At 36.2% G+C, this 22,518-nt stretch overlaps 1 protein-coding gene across 4 annotated transcripts in view; it reads right to left on the bottom strand.

Moving 5' to 3' along the window:
* Window positions 1-3,023: 3,023 nt before the first annotated feature.
* Window positions 3,024-22,518, bottom strand: part of LOC124132664 (protocadherin-11 X-linked-like) — a 58,363-nt gene continuing 38,868 nt past the window's right edge. For 2 of the 4 annotated variants that reach the window (XM_046496690.2, XM_046496691.2), the window contains exons 3-6: window positions 7,758-10,541; window positions 5,481-5,664; window positions 3,724-4,027; window positions 3,024-3,531 (exon numbers count right to left, since the gene is read on the bottom strand). In XM_046496690.2, coding sequence (XP_046352646.1) covers window positions 3,726-4,027; window positions 5,481-5,664; window positions 7,758-10,328 — 3,057 coding nt within the window. In that variant the 5' untranslated portion in view covers window positions 10,329-10,541 and the 3' untranslated portion in view covers window positions 3,024-3,531; window positions 3,724-3,725. Of the gene's footprint in view, window positions 3,532-3,723; window positions 4,028-4,801; window positions 4,846-5,480; window positions 5,665-7,757; window positions 10,542-21,994; window positions 22,139-22,518 lie in introns of those variants that run through there. The other 2 variants (XM_046496692.2, XM_046496693.2) reach the window with 2 other exon arrangements.

Here is a 22,518-nt window from a genome sequence, read left to right as displayed (position 1 = left end):
TTTGGATGGAAGTAAAGGATGGATGAAGGAAGGAATGCAATTAAAAAGAAGCAAGTAAATTAGGATGGAAGGAGAGGAGGGAGGAAGAGAGGAGTGTGGAAACAGGGAGGAAGAATGGAACAGCGCAGTGATAGAGGAGCAATGAATGAAATAGGAAAGAAGGGAGTAATTTAGGATGGAAGGAGAGGAGGGAGGAAGAGAGGAGTGTGGAAACAGGGAGGAAGAATGGAACAGCGCAGTGATAGAGGAGCAATGAATGAAATAGGAAAGAAGGGAGTAATTTAGGATGGAAGGAGAGGGAGAGAGGAGTGTGGGAGGAGGTAGGGAAAAATGAATGAGGCAATGATGGAAGGAAGGAATGAGCAATAAAGGAAAGAAGGAATTCAGAAAAAAAAGATAGTAAATCAGCACCAACACTTTGAGAACCAGAAAAGTGAGTGAGTATAGTTTTACGCCACTTTTAGCAATATTACAGCAATATCACAGCAGGGGACACCAGAAATGGGCTTCACACATTGTACCTATGTAGGGAAACGAACCTGGTCTTCGGCATGACGACCCCACAGCCCCTGAGAACCAGTTTGTATATTGTAGTTATGGACCATAATGAACAGACAAAGTTAGTTCCTACAATTTTCCATTATAAAACCAATAATCTCAGCTAACAACCAAAGTGATATGTTGTTTCCTTGTCAATTCATCATGTTACTTTCAGCATGGAATATCACCTGTTTCATTACAGTGATGTTCTTGGTATTCGCTGACAACTCCAACAGAATGTTTAAACCCTCCCTGTGTGGGAGATGAATGTCATGAATGAGGTGCTGCTCTGCTGATGCCAGCGTGTTACATCCTTCCTTTCCACCCACAGCCTGAATCTACACTAGACCTTGGCCAGGTTCAACTCAGGAGTCCTGGCCTATTCCTCCTGTTTTTAGTTTTACTCTATATCAACAGTGTAGGGCCTTGAAGCTCTTTAAGTTGCTGTTAGCATTTAGAAAAAAGGTTCTCACACATGAAATTAAAGCAGCCTAGCAAGAGAGCTTTATTTGCTTTGAGAAGCGGTGTCTTTCTGCACAGACCTGACTATAGTATGCAAATAACAGCAGAAAGATAACTGAGTCAGCTTTTTGTCCTTGTTTTCCATCCACAGTTAGCTTGTGGCCTACCAATCCACAATTTGAGTTGCTATTATTAAAAGAATCAAGTACTGGGGCTGTTTTTATGACAAGCATGGAAAAGTGTGGCTGCTTTTATGACAAACATGGACTACTGGGTCTGCTTTTAAAAGTGGGCGATACCAGGGTTGCTTTTATGACAAGCATGGAATAGTGTTTTTGCTTTTATGACAAGCATGGCATACTGGGTCTGCTTTTATAAGTGTGTGCGATACCAGGGTTCCTTTTATGACAAGCATGGAATAGTGTGGTTGCTTTTATGACAAGCATAGCATACTGGGTCTGCTTTTATAAGTGTGTGCGATACCAGGGTTGCTTTTATGACAAGCATGGCATAATATGGTTGCTTTTATGACAAGCATGGCATACTGGGTCTGCTTTTATAAGTGTGCGATACCAGGGTTGCTTTTATGACAAGCATGGAATAGTGTGGTTGCTTCTACGACAAACATGGTATACTTGGGCTGCTTTTATGACAAACATGGAATACTGGGGTTGCTTTTGTTACAAGCATAGCATACTGGGGTTGCTCTTATGACAAGCATGGCATAATAGGGTTGCTGTTATGACAAGCATGGGATACTGGGGTTGCTTTTGTGACAAGCATGGAATAGTGTGGTTGCTGTTATGACAAACATGGAATACTGGGGCTGTTTTTATGACAAGCATGGGATACTGGGGTTGCTTTTGTGACAAGTATAGCATACTGGGGTTGCTTTTATGACAAGCATAGCATAATGGGTCTGATTTTATGACAAGTATGGAAAACTGGGTTTGCTTTTGTGACAAGCATGGAATACTGGGGTTGCTTTTATGACAAGCATAGAAAACTGGGGCAGCTTTTATGACAAGCATGGAAACCTGGGTTGCTTTTATGACAAGCATGGGATGCTGGGATTGCTTTTATGACAAGCATGGGATACTGGGTTTGCTTTTATGACAAGCATGGGATGCTGGGTTTGCTTTTATGACAAGCATGGGATGCTGGAATTGCTTTTATGACAAGCATGGGATGCTGGGATTGCTTTTATGACAAGCATGGGATACTGGGGTTGCTTTTGTGACAAGCATGGAATAGTGTGGTTGCTTTTATGACAAACATGGAATACTGGGGCTGTTTTTATGACAAGCATGGGATACTGGGGTTGCTTTTATGACAAGCCTAGCATAATGGGTCTGCTTTTATGACAAGCATAGAAAACTGGGTTTGCTTTTATGACAAGCATAGAAAGCTGGGTCTGCTTTTATGACAAGCATGGGATACTGGGGATGCTTTTATGACAAACATGGAATAGTGTGGTTGCTTTTATTACAAACATGGAATACTGGGATTGCTTTTGTGACAAGCATGAGGTACTGGGGTTGCTTTTATGACAAGCATGGATTACAAAATAGTTTGTCAGGTTAACGTAGGGCTTTCAATATTCTATTTCAAGATTATTGAACAATTAACACTTTGTGGAACAGAGCCATGGATGAAATAATTGTATCTTCACATCCCAGTACCCCATATCACAGTACCTCTCTCAAATGGATGGTCACAATGGACGACTTGGCCACTTGCAAGTCATTGTGCCCCCATGTATTAATGCTCATGCTGTCAACCATTGGCTTGCCTAATCACAACTTTATTAATTAAAGGCCAATTTACCAATATTCCATCAAGATCACAGCGGGGGACACCAGAAATGGCTTCGCACATTGTACCCTTGTGGGGAATCAAACCCTGGTCTTAAATGTGACGAGCAAACGCTTTAACAACTAAGCAACCCCACCAAATATATCCAGAATATAGCATTAAAAACATTCACACAGCCATTCTTAGTGAGGCAACAAAACTATATATCATTTCATTATCAATTTTAATAATATGTACAACAACGTATAAACTGTACACATCTGTTCAATATATATTTTAGCTGGACATAATTTATCTTGTATATTCTCTAGTAATCATCTTTCAGCTGATTATAACCATCATGTCTCCGTCATATCATAATTTTTATAACTATGTACTGAAAGACATGGTATATAGTCAATTGTCAATTATTTCAATATTAGCACCATATGAAATATGTCAGTTTGTATTCACTGCACCATAATACTGATAGCACAAGTTAGCTGTCTGTTTCAGCAGTATCAGATTCCTCCTTTGAATTGTCAGTTCACAACACTGTTTGCAAACAATAAGTTTGTCAGAGAGATAGAGGTTGGATCGTGCCCTTCAAAGCGGAAACACTGGCCAGTTCGAAGCATCAACACAGTAATCTTCAGAGTTATCTCCCCCTCTTGGTAATGCTGGAATCTTCAGAATTGTCTCCCCTTCTTGATGATACAAGGGCTCCATTGTTGCCTAAAGAAGAAAACATTAAATTTCATAAGTAATTTTATGAGCTAATATTGTTATTTTTGAAGTATTCAATAATATTTTATACTCAGGAGTAAAAGTGGTAAAAACTTTATTATGTTTTACACTTTTATCAAATCTTAATCCATACAGTTTTTTGCAGTCTTCATAAAAATGAAAGTTTTTAATAACAATTACCTTTAAATGCTGGAGCCATCAACATCAGGTTCATCAACACTGAAGCGTACAGACTTGTTGCGAGCTGATGATTTCCGAGTAGGGGGCACACGTTGTGACGTTGAAGGATGATGGGGTGGGGCTGTCTCTGTGGGGTGGGGCTCCCTAACTGGGGTATAACTCCTCTCTGAAGGGACATAGGTCACTGGTAGATTAACTCTGCGAGGCGTTTCAACCATCCATTCTCGTAATGAAGAGGAACTAAGAATACTAGTTTCTGGACGGAAGTCAAAGGATTCACTGGGACTAAGCTGTTGGGACGAATCTGAAAATATAAAGAACTACATAATTTTCCTTACATAAATACATATGAAATGTTTCTTTTTAAAAATAATTATATTTTTTAATACTGAGAGGTATGTAAGTTTGTATATTCTATTCAAAGGTAGTAATTGATTCTCATGTTTGTTTAACAGTTTAAATTATCATTTTTCTGTATTCATAAATGTTTGATGATAAACTCTTATCTGGTCATTAAAAATTTCTATTTTCAAAGTTAAGAATCTAATAGTAATATGATATCCATACATACATTATAATCACGGATATCACACATTTTAAAGAAAAGAACATTAAGCACAAATATAATGAATATTGATAGAGGTTTTAAAGTTACACGCCCAATTGTTAACTACAGTTAGTAGTAGAAGCTACACAGCTTTCACAGAGTTATTAGAAAGCTCTAATTGAATTTAAAAATACAGGTTAATTTACATCAATGCGCTTGGTCACTGTTTTTAGAATCATTAAGACAGCACAAATTAAACACCTTCTACAATATTAACACACTGACACAGCTAGACTGCTAGACTAAACTCAATCAGTAACCAGGCTAAGCTACAAGCTATAAACACATTAAAAAAGCAATAGAATGGTTAAGAATGTTAAGAATTCTATTCAAAATGGTTTAAAGGATCAGTTGATAGATAAAGACTAGTCACAACAATTAGTTCAGTTTTACATCTGAAAGCAAAATGGTTAAAGGCACGAAGCTACAGTAGCACAGCAAATGCACAGAGTCTGGCAAACATGGACTTACCAAAGCTGAGAGTGTCAGCTATACATAACTTGTGTTGTGTACAACTGCAGGTGGAAGAGGAGGGCATGGTGAGAAGGATGGATGAATAGGAAGATATAAACAGATAGAGAGAAGGATGAAAGTAAAGGAATGTATATATCAGCATCCTCGATCTCCATTCTATAAGAGGAAACATCCTGGACCAAATTTTGCCGTAGCTTTTCTTTGAAAAGCGACATCCCCACCTCCATCTCATGGAGTACTCCTTGCAGCATTTCTATTGCGTTGAATGTAATTTAATTATGATGGCTGCTTGTATGGTCATGCGATCCAAACTTATGATGAAACCATGGCAGCAAATGAGTCCAAGATAAGTATTCGAATGGAATGGAGCCTATGATACAGTGGACAATTGAGGATGTGATATCGGTGATTGAGAGAAGGACAATAGTGAAGGAAAATAGTACAGAATCAGAAGAAAGAATAAAGGAAAGGTTTGATGAAAATGGATGTAATTAAATTGGAAAGTTCTATCTTTTCTAGCTATTGCTTTCCTAAACAGAAACATAAAATAAATGTCTAAAGGTCAAATTCAAAATGCATCTGACAGTAAGTGATTCTAAACTTAAGCATTTCTATAACTATGCCTCAGAGATACAAATTGAAAATTACAAAAAGATTGTTTGTTACGTTTACATACCTGGATCATTGTGTAGATATACAAATCTCCCGTTGCTATTGAAGTCCTCTTCACTCCCTCCATGACCACTGTCAGCCTCCGCCGACAGATTGCTGATGTCATCCTCTACCTTAGTAACAGGGTGGTCGGCAAACTGGACAATCTTTTTCTGAACAGGCTGTGAAGTTACGTCAACCATTTCCTTCTGAAATTAAGTATATAATAAGTTAATTAACTTTTTGAAAGGATGGTTTCTAAAAATCATTGTAATATGTCCATGTGTTTTATTTCTTGTTCATTTTAGGAATTTGTCTGTCTGTTTTATTTCACCTTGAAAAACAGCCAATAATCTTTTTGCCACACACATGTCCATATTTGAGGACTTTGAGCCTGACAAACTGAAGCCAATGATAATTCCTTCACACTATTCCGCTTGACAGTGTATTATTTGTGGCCTTCCATGAATCCTTTTCTTCCTGCAAGCTTGCTTCGGAAGCAAGAATACATTCCTGTGTGTTTGTACAAGTTTTATCTTCAAACTTTGCCTGTCTCCCGATCACAGTCGTGAAATTGACATTCACCTCTCTACAAACAATGGTAAAGTAAAATGCCAACACGCACACGACTTAAAACTTAGAGCCAATTAGATTTGGTTAAATGACTTAAAGAACAAAACAAGATTGTAAATATTGAGTTGTGTTGTAGGATGGCGGCCATTTCAGATGAATTTCCTAAGCTAATAAAAGGGGTGGGTATAGATTAGACTCTCACTGTTGAAACAAGCTTGAAAGATACCGTAAATCCTTCCATGATATCCTCGCATGGACGTTTTCTTCAAATAGTTTAAACGCATATTTAAAGGTCCAATGTTAGTTCATGGTCTTTCAGAAAATGGCGTTGACATCATGTTTCAAAATTATCCAAGATTTAATATTTGAACTTTTCAAGTGCTTGAAATCCCTCAGCCTGTTTGTCTCCAATCTTAAGGCTCAAGACTAAAATCACATCATGAGGCTTAAATAAGAATTATGTAATATCCATGATTTAAATCTAGCATTTTTATTACTATAAAACAATTAGAATTCAGAATTTGAATGAAAAACAACCCTTACTGACCACTTCATAATATATCAAATTGTCTCTAATAACATTTCCTTCTTATCGAAATGAGCCACTTGAGATCAGGTCACTTTTAATTTTTGATTCAATTTTTTTTATTGAAATATAAAACTTTATATGAAGGATCAATTGTGAAATGGATGTTGGAACATGCAAAATATCTATTGGAAGACGAGGGAGACTATGGATTTTGTTAATGTGACATAACAAAACATACATCTCCGAACAAGCTCAGTGTGACATGTTGCTCTGGTACCCTAACACCCTACAGTCATATCCTTAATCCTCTCAGCTGGACAAACAGGTCAACAAGGAGAAGTGACCACTAGTGACCACCCCACCTCCCTAATATGAACCTACAGGACTTGATCTCAAACATCAATATTTTCCTCCCCATTCAGGTTGTTATACACTTCCCCAGTATACAGGTAGAGAATTACTGTCAACATAAGTAATTTGGTGTAAATTAGCTCACTGTACTTGGGAGGGGTTAAGATGAAAAATAAATATTTTTGAACTGCTTATTTTCAAACAATTCTTGTGGTACTTGTGAATGTGGTACGTCCTTGTTAATTATTGGCAGTGAGTGGGTTTGAGTGTGCGGGGGATTGGAAGGTTATGGTAAGACGGTTGTGACATGTGGGACAATTATGCTTACATAGTTAAGTGTTTTGAAAAGGTATTCAGTTTGATTATTATGTAAACCTCTCTTTGCAGGTTATATAAGACCTCATAGGGGATAATGTCTTTTATTAGTGTACATTATTCACCTCTATATTATTTATCAAGTTTGAGCAATTATTATATTATAGTATGTTAAGTGTCTCAAATCAGCTGAATACAAAATACCTAATGATGTGATCATCTGAATAACAAAAAACAAAAACATTCATAAAAGTCGACTGTCAATCTAGGAGTTTCTGTAGCTTTACCATGTTTCAGGGAATGATGTTTCTAAGCAGTGACATTGAGTTGGAGAAACGTTTGACCTATTTCAATTTCAAGAAAAATTTGTGACGTCAGTTAATAAAAACTTTTAACGAGAATTTTTGTTGCTATTTACTGTTTCAAGAATGCCAATCAAAGATGGCATGTGACACTGAGGTTTAACTCTTTAAGAGGTTTTAGTAGTTCAGTGACATCAATAATATTAATTGACATTAGTTTGACTTTTCTTACCTGTAGCTTTTTTTGTGAATGTTTTTCGTCTCTGAAGCTGAGTTGTTGTTTCACCATGACATGAACTTTATCGTCGGAAGCTGCAGCCAGTTTCTCAATGCTGTCCACGTTATACACCTTTTCCAGTTCTTCCTTTTTCCTTTTCTTGCTTTCTTTTCTCTCTCTGTCCACTCGCTTCATCATGCAAATGGCCAGCAGTATGGCCCCGGCAAGTATGACGGTCACACAAACTATAATGATGACAATGACGATGTAGCTATTGCCGTCTTCTTCCTTAACATCAGAACCAGTAACAATAATGTCCACTGTTACAAAAGACTTCTGTCCTGGATTATTTTCATAATATGTTGATATCAACAGCTTGTATAGTCCAGCATCTTTCAGTCTCATTGCCTTGACCAGGGTCAGGTTGCCGAAATTTTCATCCAGTTTGAAGAAATTTTCTTCGTTTCCATGTTCAATGAGAAATCTTGCTTGTCTTGTGTTTGTTTTTGTATCAGTCTTTACAGCAAGAATCGCACGACCAATATCCATGTCAAAAGGAATCCGGATAGAGTTATTTCCCTTCATGGGATACAGTATTGTAGGAGGCACTGCTCGGTCCTCTATGACGTAAACCGTTACATTTGCAGTGTCATTGAAAGAAATGTTTCCTTCATCCATAACCATCACGCTAAAGTCATATTTGTTCTTTACAAATCGGTCAAGTTTTTTACGAGTGATGATCTCACCAGTTGTGGTGCTAACACTGAAAGCGTCTGATACTTCATCACCAATCAGATAAAATAGGAGCTTTGGTAAGGCATCCGCATCTGTGGCACTAAGCGTCCCAACAGACATACTGACCGGTCGACCTTCTGGGACGTCAAACTCAAAGTGAGGCTTTGTAAATTCAGGGGCTTCATCGTTAACATCATCAACTATTACAGTAACTGTTGCAAAGGAACGCTGTGCTGGTGAACCGCTATCACGTGCTTCAACTCGAAAGCTGAATTTGTTGATTTGTTCGCGGTTGATTCTCCGTTTTACTCGGATTTCCCCAGTGAGGATGTTAATTTCTGCCATATCCAAAGAATCTTCAATGACAGCATAACTTACATCATTATTGCCTTCGCCGTCCTTGTCAATTGCTGTCAGTGTCATGATGATTTCCCCAGGATGGTTATTTTCGGTGATGTGGGCTGTGACATTTTCACGGGGGAAGACTGGGGAATTATCGTTGAAGTCTAAGACATTCACTGTGAAAGTTGTAGAGTTAACTTTGGGGATTTGTCCGCTGTCAGCACACGTAATGTTCACAGAATAACTTTTAGTTTCTTCATAATCCAGCTTCTTACTTAGGAAAATCTTGTAGTACTCAAAGCTAAATTTGCTGATGTAGAAATGCTCATCATTTGTTGAACAGTTCACCTCACGGTTTTCGTTGCTATCTCTGTCTGTGACTTTGAATGATGCAACAAAGGAGTCAACGTCAGCATCTTCTGAGACGTCGAAGCTACTTCGCACTGTGATGTAGGGTGCATTGTCATTAACATCGCCAATGTTGACAATAACTTCAGCTTGTGAAGAATACGGTGAAGTGCCATTATCCTTCACCATGACAACAAACCGATATTGCTTCTCTTCCTCATAATCCAGCTTTTTGATGACCTTGACATCTCCAGATTTTTCCTCAATGGAAAAATACTTTTTGATATTTTCATTAGTCCTTGAACTGAAGTGGAATGATAATGCACCATTAACACCAATATCAGAATCTTCTGCTCTTAGCTTCAAGATGGATGAATCCAGAGCTAAATCCTCTGCGACAGTCACTTCAAACGTGCTATTGGTAAATACAGGACGGTTGTCGTTTTCATCTAAGACCTGAATATTCACAGTCATAGAACCAGTCTTCTGAGGATTACCACCATCTTTGGCCACAATGACAAACTGATAAGTGTCTCGTTCTTCACGATCGATATTGGCTTTAATCAGAATCCCTAAATCCTTGTTGCCACCATCAGTAACTTCTTTAAGCTCAAATACCCCTTCATCTGGAGTCATGATGTAACTTTGTACAGAGTTATTAGCAGTGTCAAGGTCATGCGCAGGATTGGTTAAGATCATTTCACCAATCTGTATATTCTCTCGCAACGACAAAGACACAAAACCCTGGGGAAACTCTGGAGGGTTGTCATTGATGTCCAGCAGAATCACTGTGAGTCTTACAATTGAGTGCAGGTCATATCCTCCGGATTTCAACTCATACACAGTCACATCAAAACTAAGCTTGCAGCTTTCTTTACCAGCACATTCTGTATCTCTGTCAAGAACCTCAGCAGTCCGCAGTGTACTTGAATTGGCGTCAAGTTTAAACTTGGCTACTGTTGTTCCTTGTTTTGACATTTCATATTTCAGTCGTGCAGCTTCCTCTGTTGTAACCAAAGTATGGAGCTCTGTGTCTTGCATGAGATCACCAACAATGGTTCCACTCGGTTGTTCTTCATCAATCATGAACACTTTACTTACATCAGCACAGAACACTCCCAGGCTACTGAGAAGAGTCACAAATAAAACCAAATTCTTCATCTTGAAATCGTTTCAATCCCCTTCTCTAAATCATATCAAACGTTGAAAAACACCAGCAAGTGTCTCAAGATCGTGTACTTTTTGCAGCTTCTGTCGTCAGTGTGGACAGTGAGTAATTGTGTCCCCGCCTACATGGACACGGGCGCACTGTGTAACAAGCTAACACTGTCGTCTGCCTCCCCACAGTCCAATCAAGGTCTCTGATGGCCAAATCTGCAAATACAAAATACAATAGTAAACAACTCGCTTGACTGTTGACGCTGGACTTATACAGGGACATTTGGAGAGAGAGACCCCTGCCTTATGTCCGGGTTTGCCATAGGTGGCGCCGTAATTGATTACAGCTGCTTGTAAAGTTAATACGTCGACTTTTCAACCACAATGTCCATGAGACGGGTAAATACTCATGAAAAGACAACCTTGCGTGCCAACAAGCTGGGTTCATTGTCGGAATCATCCTCATACAGTGTATATTTGTATCTGAAAATGTATCCATGTTATATGCTTACAACGGATTGAGCTTTAAAAGTATAAACGTCCATGGGCAAGTCAGAGGTTGGCTACACACTACTAAGTCAATATTTCCCTTCTTGTCTGCAAACAGTCTTCTATTCAATGTATCTGACTTCAAAACCTTCCTATGAACAACGGTTGAAATAACAATCTGAATCTTACTGCTTCTTGAGTAAAGTCAATATTTTCATAGCCAATAAATGATTTAATCATGATAGTTGGTATTGGAATATCAACCGGTCTACAGCCTCCTCAAATTAATATCTCCTAGCAAATTAGAATTATTTATCAAGGCATGTAGACATTTTCAACTTGTTGATAGTGGAGGTGATACAGGTTACAAGTCAAAATAAAATTGGATATAAAATATCTACCAATAACTATATAATGATGTTCAGGTGATCAAAACCCATTGACAATACATGGTCTATTAATTAATGTATGATATCTCTTTCTGTTTCTTGAAAAATAAAACTGACATATAACCAAATATTTTAGCACAAAGTGTAATTAAAATAAAAAATAAAGATAGATACTTTTAAAGTTACCAAACATAACAGAAAAACCTCAACACAAGAGTTGATGAAATGAAATACATGGAAACAATAAAATAGTTGAAATCCATGTCAACTGTCTATTGATATTATGTTTCTAAACACGGACCCACAACAGCACATAACTAGTCATGTTTACTATCAATATATGTAACTCTTACCTAACAGTCACTCAGTACTGGTGAAATAATTATACATCGAGACCCTGTCACAACACATCCTCCTCCTGAGTGTAAGTGTGCCCTTATCCCGGGGTACCACCAATAACCCTGTATTACCCCAGAGAGGCTGACAGTGATAATGAATGGGGCCTTGACCAACAGCAGTGAGTGATAGTGAGTGATAGCCGGGAGTTACTGAGCATCCCCTTCACAACCACACTGGTCATTATCAACTGAGCTGAATCCTCCAACTGACCACTGACTGCTCCACACAATGACCGCCTCCGTCCCCCTTCGACCAATCACACGGGGAAGGCTGCCATTTCCCCCAAGGCTTTCCCCCTCTTAGATGGGGTGGTTACTCATGCGTTCGGTGGTGTATTGTGGAACATAGATGCCCTGGGTCATTAAATTAACATTAGTCAAATTAATCTTGAAACTTGTTTCATGTTGAAGTACCCACTACCTCCATCCCCACCTCTGTTCAATAGAAGGCTTTTAGATTTAATCATAAAGAGAAACAGGGGTAGGAGAACAGTATCTGTTATCTTGACCTATGTAACTTTGAGTAATTCTTTTATTTTCATTTTCAGGCCATGATTGCTGTATTTTGCTGTTATGTTGGTTTGTTGTTGTTGTGTATTTTCTGAATTGAAAGGCAACAGGTGGCACAGTGTTGCTTTTCATCACTTTAGTTCAAGTTCACAATTTAGCGTAATTTTGTCACAAGTTGTTCAGTTTGATCCAGGTGTTGTGACAAAATCCAGACTTTGTGTAATATTTGGATGCTCTGACTTTGAAGTAGAGGCAAGATTAGTATATTATGATTGTTAGCCTTTGAAGTTGGTTAGTTTTAAGTGTTTTCATTGAAATCATTTAAAAATACCAAGTGATCAAGTTAGTAGAGACCAAGTAGCACCTAATCCTGGCCATTGAATAAAAACTTTTTGAAGTAATTGCACAAACTTGGAAGTCAAACTATCAATTCTTCAGTCTCCATTACTTCAAAGCACATGTTAGTTGCTGAAATAATATTATTGATCAGATACTTCAGCCTAATTTGTACAATAATATTCACTTATCTATTGAGGAAAATGTTAAAATCTTCTTAACTGTTTGATATAACAGAAAATAACAGCATAAAACATCAACATAGTTAATATAGAAATTTATCACATAAGGAAAAGTGAAATAAGACTGATATTTACCTCACAACTTGTTCTGAAGTGTTCGGGGTAATTGTTGTAGATTAACATAGAACATGCTGGCAGTAAATAGATTTGACAAACACTTCACTGTGTTGGTAATCTTGTTACAAAGTTTGGCTTGACATGCTCTCAAGGCCTACTAAGCACTGGCCATTATATAATGCCAATTCCATTCCATAATATATGCTTGGGGATATTATATTTGTAAATAATTATATCACTAACTATGTCTGGTTGGAGGAATAGTTGGGTCTGAGACCAGGGAATTGAATTTTGACTACGAGCAATTATGTTACGGCACAAATGAATCCATTGAAGCCACAACAATATTGGGTAAAACCAATATCAGCTGAATCAACATTGATCCAAATGGCTGCTGGTCTTTGTCTCATTCTTGTTAACAGGCTGATAACTCTGTGAGCTTTGATGAATGAAACCTTAATGTATACATCAATGTCTACTACTTCTAACTCATATTTTTCTTACAGATTACAAGCTTTAGATACCAAACACCGAAATAAGTTTCGATCATGGTATTTTGACATTGACATAAAACATCCACCCGGTGTGAATAGCTCACTGAATGGATGTATCTTGTTTTTTTGACAAACATCTGTAACTTGAACAGGAACCAATTATCTTGAAAAATTGTTACCTGAAGCAAAATATTTTTTGTACCTCACACAGCCAGGACCATCTTCTGTGTGTGACTGTGTTTGTTGTTGCACAGTGGGTTGTCTCCTCTTGAATGATCAGCCTTAAGATACGTTCTTACAAAAATTGTATTCGTTTCATCTAACATCTTATTGAAAATCTTAATGATGGATGAGTCAGATATTAGAGCTGACAAGTAGGTGTGGTTAACACAGACCTTACCTTGGGTACTGATTTGAGAAAAGGTTGTTTGGGTCTGTTTTGGCCTGTTTCCTCCAAGCGTTTATGTCTTAACAGAACTGACTTTCCTTTATGGCTATTTTATACTGATGTACACAGGTAACTTCTCGACTTTCCTAAAACAGGTGTTTGATCTTTGGAATATATTATCCAATTAAGATTAACATGGTTTTGACAATTTCAAATAAATCTGGTATTGTAGTTGCATATGGTGTAATTGTTAAAACTAATCTATAAACATGTTACTGGATTAAAACACATTGCTACTGTTTGATCTTGTAATAAGTACATCATTAAAACACCATCATCTATTAGTAATAAGAATGACCATCTACAACTTTAACAAGATTTGGAAATCCTACACAATTTGCACACAATCCTCAAACTTTATCCAATTAGAATTTCAACAGAGGATTAATTCTGACATGTTAGTCGGCCAGGTGGGATGTTTACCAGCCTACACCTGGGTACCCCTAACGAAGCTCATTTACAGGTAAGTGTAATTAGAGGTATTGGCACTAATCCGAACCTGGCCATTTGACCCGACACAGTCTTAGTCTGGTGGCCAGGATTAACTATAATTGTACCAGGAAAATGATCAAGTTGCTACCTTGCATGACGTTGTACATTATTGGAAACGCAGCTCAAAACGTTTAAACCAAGTCTGAAAGATGTGTTAACATGATCAGACATAAAAATAAGAGATTGAATGACAATAACATGATATTATTCAGTTAACAAGCACTGTTTATCCAGCTACAGAACATGTATGAAAATTCACACCAGTGCAAAACATATTTGTGAACCAACATACTGAGGGCAGACAACGGTTAGCATCCAACTATTTAGCTCATTGATTATCTCGTCTCGATTTTCACTAATCTCTGACTAACGGACTAGTGGTTGTGTCTATACCTGCATTAGATTCACTATAACAAAGTAAATTTTATTCTATACTAAAAAATAAAAGATATTCCTATATAAATTGGGGACAATATTCTAACATTTTAAACGACCAAAATTATGAGTCAGTGAGTGAGTATGGTTTTACACCGCTTTTAGCAATATCCCAGCAATATCATGGCAGGGACACCAGAAATGGACTTCACATTGTACCAATGTGGGGAATCAAATCAGGTTCTTCAGTATGACGACCCAACACTTTATCCATGTGGTGCTTAATTATGAACCAGGCACCCACATTCGTTACCAAGATGTACATGTTGTTTATGCATGAAAGATATATTTCTAATGTACACAAGATAGCCATTATGTAACTCTCATTGCTATTTTGCCTTTTACACCTAACAGAATCAGTTTTATCAGTTTCAGCGTTGATGGTTTGAATGTATATGGCAACAAAAGCCTGTGGCTGTTACAGCATTGGGATAGTTATGGTGACCACGTAACAACCTTGCATCTCTTTCAGTGACAATTTGCTTGTCTTTGGCAAACAACTTCACCTTAATTTACTACTTACCATAAAATCTCAAATAGGTTTACAACTCCAAATTGTAGGTGATGACTTAATTTCCCCTCCTTGACTCTCCAAGTGTACTCTCCTCTGTGTTACCTGTCTACTGAGTTACCTGTAACCTCATCTGATTATATACCCATATATCACAGCAATGGCTTTCATCATTATATTTACCTGAACCTGTTAACACACATCAAAGACCCATCTCAATAAACAATAGACTCAGGTGCTGATGGACCATTGTTCTGTTAATTACAGGTATGTTATATTGTGCTACTTGCGGTAATCCACAGGTAGGTGTCCGGCTACCTGTCTGAAGATCCAGACAGCAAAGGTTGTTGTTGTTTTAACAATGTTTTTTGAGTCTGGTTTTTGAGACTAACATCAGACTTTGTTGTTTTAAGAATTTCAGATTAATCCCATCAAGGTATATTGTTGTTTAGTTTACAATCAGATTTGTGTTGTTCTTTACAGGATGTGTTGTTTTTCTGATAGGATTAGTGTTGGAGTTTCTCCTGAATGTGATAGGCTTTTACGATGTGATGTTTTCTGTGTTGATATATGTTTTGATGTAGACTTTGTTGTTTTTACGATGTGATTTGTCTTGAACTTTTAATGATCTGAAGACTACTGTTTGCTATGCAATAAATAATTGACTGATCAAGTCTGCCCATATCTGATAACTGATCGCTTTATCTTTTTAAATAAATTTCATTTAAAATGTATATAGTTTCAAATTCCCTATCTCACCTACATGTATATTTGATCAAACATTGTATGTTTAAAAATGTACTTATGTGAAGTCCATTAATGATTTATTGCAGATAACTAAAACATAAAAAATTTACATTTTAAACATTAGAATTACGGCTTATATTATCATATCCCCTTTTCAATAACTCTTAATCAAAAAAAGTTACAATACAATATGTCTATTCATGGGAACATAACTGTACAGTTATAGTTATTTGTGTCAACAGTGATATATGGGTATACACAAACATGCTCTGACCACATGATTCTGATTTACTATTATTATTAATTTAAATATTTGGACATCTTCCAAGCTCAAATATTGAATCAATATATCTAGCTATTTTTTGTATATTTTTGTATAACAGACTGATTTACTATCAAGTAAATGAATCATTTGTCTATCTTGTCGATATATTTTTCTATTTAAGTTATTATGTGGGCATTTTTATAGAAAATGATATTCATCTTGTGTCTTGTTCATTCATAATTTACAAAGTCAGTCTGATCTTTTAGTGGTATGATGTTGACCAGTTTCTATCTCAGTGTTTGGGCGATTGGGTGCCTCCCTCTGAGAGTGTAGGTTCAAGTCCCAGAAAGGACCCAAAATGTACAAGAATTTGTACTTTACAAAGAGAATATAATCCCATGCAAAACATTTGTTACCAGTTTCTATTTCACGTTTATGAGCTTTCTGACGTAGTGAAGATACTCCTGCTCGTTTTGACTTTATTGAAAGTATGTCCTGGGATCCGTTCATCATAGCGATCTTAGCACTATGACTATCGTAAGCCAATGTTAAAAGATGGGAGTTACGATCAACTTAGCGCTAAGATCATTTTGTGGAATGGGGTCCAGATATTTATTTCTGTTTGGATAACCTTTGTTAATGGTACTTCATGTGTAAAGGAGTTGAAGTTTTGGTGAGGAATGTATAAATTACACAAAAGCGCTGTGGTAGTTTATGGGAAAAATCACAATTGAGTACAATATATGTACTATATTCCGAGGCAATTTCAATGCTTCTTAGAAGACGTAATGGTTTTTGAGTAGACAATCATCTTGTTGTAGAAGAAGGGGCATTATGGATGACTTCAGGCTGGAACCTCGGTAACCCCAAGACTATATTTTGGTAAAAATGTCAAAACCTGTATTCTGGAAATATACCCCCTACGTGTACAACACCTATTAGCATCACTAATGCGTTTCTTTAAGCTGTCTAAAAGATCTTGACATCTTTTATTGATATAATCCTTGGGGCATGGTTGCTGGAGGAAAGCTATCATCAAGACAGTTTATAAAGAAATTCATAAATTTTGGACTTCATAAATATACCATAAAGGTCTTGTGAGGCTGACATGAACCCCCCTCGTCTGTACACGACAGCGACACATAACGCATCCCAGATCATCTTGTCCTAAGAAAATGAACAATGTACCTTTCAAAGATGATTTTCTTAAACGGAAATGAATGATATTTGTCCCTCCTCTAAATAAGAAAGGCCAAGGGTAGTATTAGTCACCCTGGGATTGGAAGCATTGTCGTGAAGCATGGTCGATTTTCAAAGCATCCTTCATCCTGGCCCTAGATGCCTTTGAGATAGGCAAGACGACTATTACAAAGCAAAAAACATTTTGAGATAATTTGTCAATGTACTTGTTCAAACATTATTCTTTTGCATTTATCAAAAGGTGGCACTGTAATGTATTTCATATGTCTCAACGTTTACTTAAAAGGACTCTCGTTATTCATCCATTTACATGAGTAGGTCACGATTAAAAAAGCTTTCATGTTGTTGTATATTTTCAAGATATATAATTGAGTGTGTTAACAGTACAGCCTTGTATCAGATGGAAAATTTCTATTTTAGGATGAAAATGTTCATGTTAAAGTATGTAATTCACTTCTTAACAAACCATGAAAGTTAAGTTAGTTACAGGTGAAATCCTCACCAATTTGATAAAAAAAATGTTTAGTCATGATAGTGCTCAGTCATGTGATGAATCTGAAAGTTTCATCCGTAAATAACTGTAGTGCATCTCACAATTTGTTGCTGTGTGTATTTAATGATTTGTTTGTAGCTTAATATTTCACTTAGTAAAATACTCACATTTGGTGACAAACAATGAGCCAAGTCATAGAGCCTGACCACCTGATCCATCTGGTCACCTTGTATAACAAGCTGAAGTTGCTTTTGACCAATTCAGACTGAGTCCCCTCAGGGCTCATTGTTCCCTTGATTAAAATACATTAATGCCGTTATCGAAAGTTTTGAAAAGTACCATTATCATATTTAAAATCTACACATATTCCTAATTTTATTATCAACACAGTTTGATAGATGCCTTTGTTCTACACACACACTGAAAAAACCCCAATCATGCCTCAGCTGTCATTGTCAATATCATACCAAGGGAGATAACTCAAGCAAGATTATAATATCCGTCTATCACAATCCCATAATCAGCTTAACAGGTTCAGCCATAAAACCCAGCATTTGCAGACACTAGTCTGTCACCTTGGACTTAGTAGCCATTACTGTAATCACACTAAACATGTGTACTACTGATACCATAAACCAAATGCATTGTCAATATGGAATTATACACAGTTGGGGCAAATGTAAGCTATCTGTAGTGTTAAATCCTGGTTACCTAAAAAGATAATGATTAATACACAGGTAAAATGCACCTGCCAAATGTCTGTATCATTATTTAATCTACCTGAATGGTTGATAATAATAATAATAATAATAATAATAATAATAATAATAATAATATGATGATGATGATGATGCCAAATGTCTGTATCATTATTTAATCTACCTGAATGGATAATAATAATAATAATAATATGATGATGATGATGATGATGATGAAAACCGATTATTATGCAGACTGTAGATCATTTATAATTGATGGAATTACTGCAAGATACAGAGGACGATATAAAGTATTAATGTATTCACAGGGTTAGTGAAACCTGAACAATAGGTTGAACCTTTTTCAGTAATACTAAATATCAAAGTGTCTGTGTTATCAAGGCAGATACTCATCTGAGCTGCTGCTGTGATAAGGTGAAATGAATGCTGTCTCGCCATGAGGAGAATCACACCAATGCATACCTTGAACACAATTATCTGCAGTTTTGTCAATCCTTTCTTTGTGAGATCTATACCTGTAATGTTTCCAGGCAGTCTTCCTAAACAATATTTCAAAGCTAGATGGAAATTGCTTTGGTTTGGGGTTTGCCAACCAGATTAAAACAGCATTAGACATTCCCTCTGATTAACCTTTTTGGTAAATCTTAAATTTATTCAATGAGATTATGGAATGATTTCCCAAGGACTACAGTTCCAACATCATCATCTTTTTAAAACAATTTTATAAAACATGCACATTTATTATGCTCAAATTATCTCTGTTGCCAAATTTCTTTGAAAATTTGAGAAATAATTTCACTTGGAGTTCTATAATCATGTGAATCCTGCAGAAGAAACTCAAAGCAGACATTTACATATTTCCTTTTTAAGTTTCTCACTGAGATATCTGAAACTTGAAAACTAATGTTTTCATTCTGTTAACCATTCTTTATAATGTCACTCAGTACAAATTCAGGAAGGTTTATTTTCTGTTCACAGGCGCCCACAGTTAATGAAACCATTTATTCAGCAATGTCTCGAGGTCACATTATTCATTACTTACGTTTCATTCATTCAATCAAGATTAAATTTCATAACAATAAAGCTTTAACTTCTGTGGGGATTTTTATACTTTAATGGATTGGTAATTGTATAAAGAAATTTGGGAACAGAGGGGTATTGAATTTCACATGTTACCACATTCCTCCAGCAAGAAACCAATCTGTAGACCTGGCAGAAACTTGATGCCAGTGCATTATAATACCCTCTGTAATAGCAACTATTTAAGCTTGAATTACACAAAGGGGTTTTATATAGTCCATAACTGTTATATCAAAATAAACACATTATACTTTACACAAGACATCTTTTGATTAAATAATTTCAATTAATTCTTTTTGTTCCATATTATTTGCTTCCTGAACGAATCACAGATTTGATTTCCAAGAAAGACTACTGTGTTTCTTTGTCTGAGTGTGTATGTTTTTGTTTCTTGCCAACATTGCTGTCTGTTTAAACATGGCTGTTTTTCAGAATCAAATGAAGTAAAGTGATGTGTTTAATCATCCTTAATGATGTTAATCAACTTAATAGCATGCATTCTTACTTTAACCTTTTGAAAATGAAAAATGTACATTGTACTGTTAGTTGTTTCCTCTTATTGTGTTATTCGACAAATTTCATGATGAATGTTTTTACTTTTAAGACATGATTTGATGCACCCTGTGAGATGAATTAAAGGATTTATTTTCGAAATCTCACAGCTCTTCAGCAAACTGTTTCAAAGACTGACTTAATCCAATCAATAGAATTAATCAATTAATCACAGGGGTTTGTATAAGGTAGCAGAAATAATCAATTAAATCCATTTAGTCATATTTACATCCTTTATTAAACTAAATAAACAAATTTGATTTCCTACAACTCGGGGGAGCTGCTCAGTGCTCATGAAAGAGAAGGATTGGAACATATATGCATTTATCAATAATGATAGAACTACAAGCCTCAAACTAGAATACCATAATTTCTTCAAAGCGATAATGAAATCAATTACTCATCTAATATGTGCAATATATGTTTAGCGAAGACATTTCAATGAATAATTAATAAGATTTCTCTCTGCATGATTAATTATATAGGACATTTGATATGGACAAGCTGTTAATTGGAGCTGACACACAATTTCGGTTATGTCAAACATATAAAGTATAACATTTGGTTTAATAATTAAATTCATTTGGGATACTTTTGCTGGACGTTTGTTAATACATCAATATCAAGGACCTAGGCATATCCGTGTTTAGGTAATCTGTGTCATGTTACAAATTTGTCTTATGTACAGACTAATATTGACTGAAATGTACAATGATGATTGATACGTTAATTAGCTATTGATTTCTAATTGGATATACAAGTAAAAGAGAATGAATTGTCACATAAGACAGATTTTGTCATTTCTGAAGTTATGGAGACAGTTTGGAGTTTTGTATTGAGATTTAACATCACCAAGAGCTATAAGGTGAAGTCATCCTATAGAATCAATGAGAAGGCATGAAAAATGCATACAACATTGATGCTTGACAAATGTTGAATTGTTCCGCAATGATAAACATATGACAATGAAGGTTATTGGGTACTTTTAGCATAGATACTCAAATACATGTACCCTCTGAAATTAATATTCTTATTCATGAAATTGATTTATAAATCTCATCTAATATCCTGGTTATCAGATATAAAGGATATTTCTCTATTTTGAAAATTGTAGGAAATATTGCTGCAAGTTGTATGAGAATAGTATTGATTGTAATTACCAAGTGAATCCTCGGACAGCTGTCGTTATTAAGTGAATTATGAAATTACACACTGACATGGATAAAATGGGGTTATGATATTAACGAGCTAATGATGAACAACATGATGAGTTGATGAGCAAATGATGTCATGCATGAAATGCAATCATTAATTCAAATGGTGCTACCAAAATGACCAGTACATTGCTTCTGTCAAAGCACTAAGACTATTTCAGGGTAGTAGATTACCAATAGTGCTTTGGCGATGTCCCATGAGTATTCAGATAAACATTCATGCAGTTATCATTGATAATTATGCAGTTATCATTGATAATTATGCAGTTATCATTGATAATTATACAGTATATTTGATAATTACATAAATGTGCCTAGAATAGAATAATATTGAATGAGTGTATGAATGATAACTTCTTGTGTAAAATCACCATGTTACTACTTATGTATTCATTACTATCTTAAACCACCTTCAAAAATGTTCTGACAATGGTACAATGTGTTAAGCACATTTCTGATGCTCCCCACCATAATATTCCTGGAATATGGCAAAAAGCGGCGTAAAACCATGCAAACTTTACTCACTCTAAAATGTCACTCAAACATTTCATGTCACATAAATCATCACAATATAAACTCTCTCATAATAAACACTTACCAAATCACTTGTTGCAGTGTGACAAGAATAACATCCAATTGTTGAATAATATATCCATTAAAGTCACAATAAATCCTCAGAGACACTTGATGGAGTCTGGTTCAAACAATATTATCCTTCACAAAATAGTCTGCCCATTCCTCAACAAGACACCTATCTCTGGACATCAATGCCTCTCTTCATAACAATCACATGGCATGCTAATCCATTGCTGGACACACCCACTTTCCCATTCACTCATGCAAAACAATACCTTTCACCTGCCAATCATACCATTCGGCCAATCAGAGTGCAGGTCTTGCACCTGGCGGCAGTAAGCTGTTCTCTAAACATGTGGTTGGTAGAGGCTCAGGCAATTAAGACAGGACATAGAATGATTCGGACAATTAGTTTATCTGGAAAATAAACATTATGGGTTCCGTATAGTTTTTCTAGGCACGTGACACCAGGGCATGCCATGTGCTAGAGGGAGGGTGATATGATCTTGGACACCATTTTCTCTGTTTGGTTTTGTAGTTTTAGAA

The sequence above is a fragment of the Haliotis rufescens genome, unplaced genomic scaffold (genome assembly GCF_023055435.1).
Source record: "Haliotis rufescens isolate VD_foot unplaced genomic scaffold, xgHalRufe1.0.p SCAF_7, whole genome shotgun sequence".
Taxonomy (NCBI): Eukaryota; Metazoa; Mollusca; class Gastropoda; order Lepetellida; family Haliotidae; genus Haliotis; species Haliotis rufescens.
Note: the sequence above shows the minus strand (reverse complement) of the source record. Positions and strands in the feature narration are given on the sequence as shown.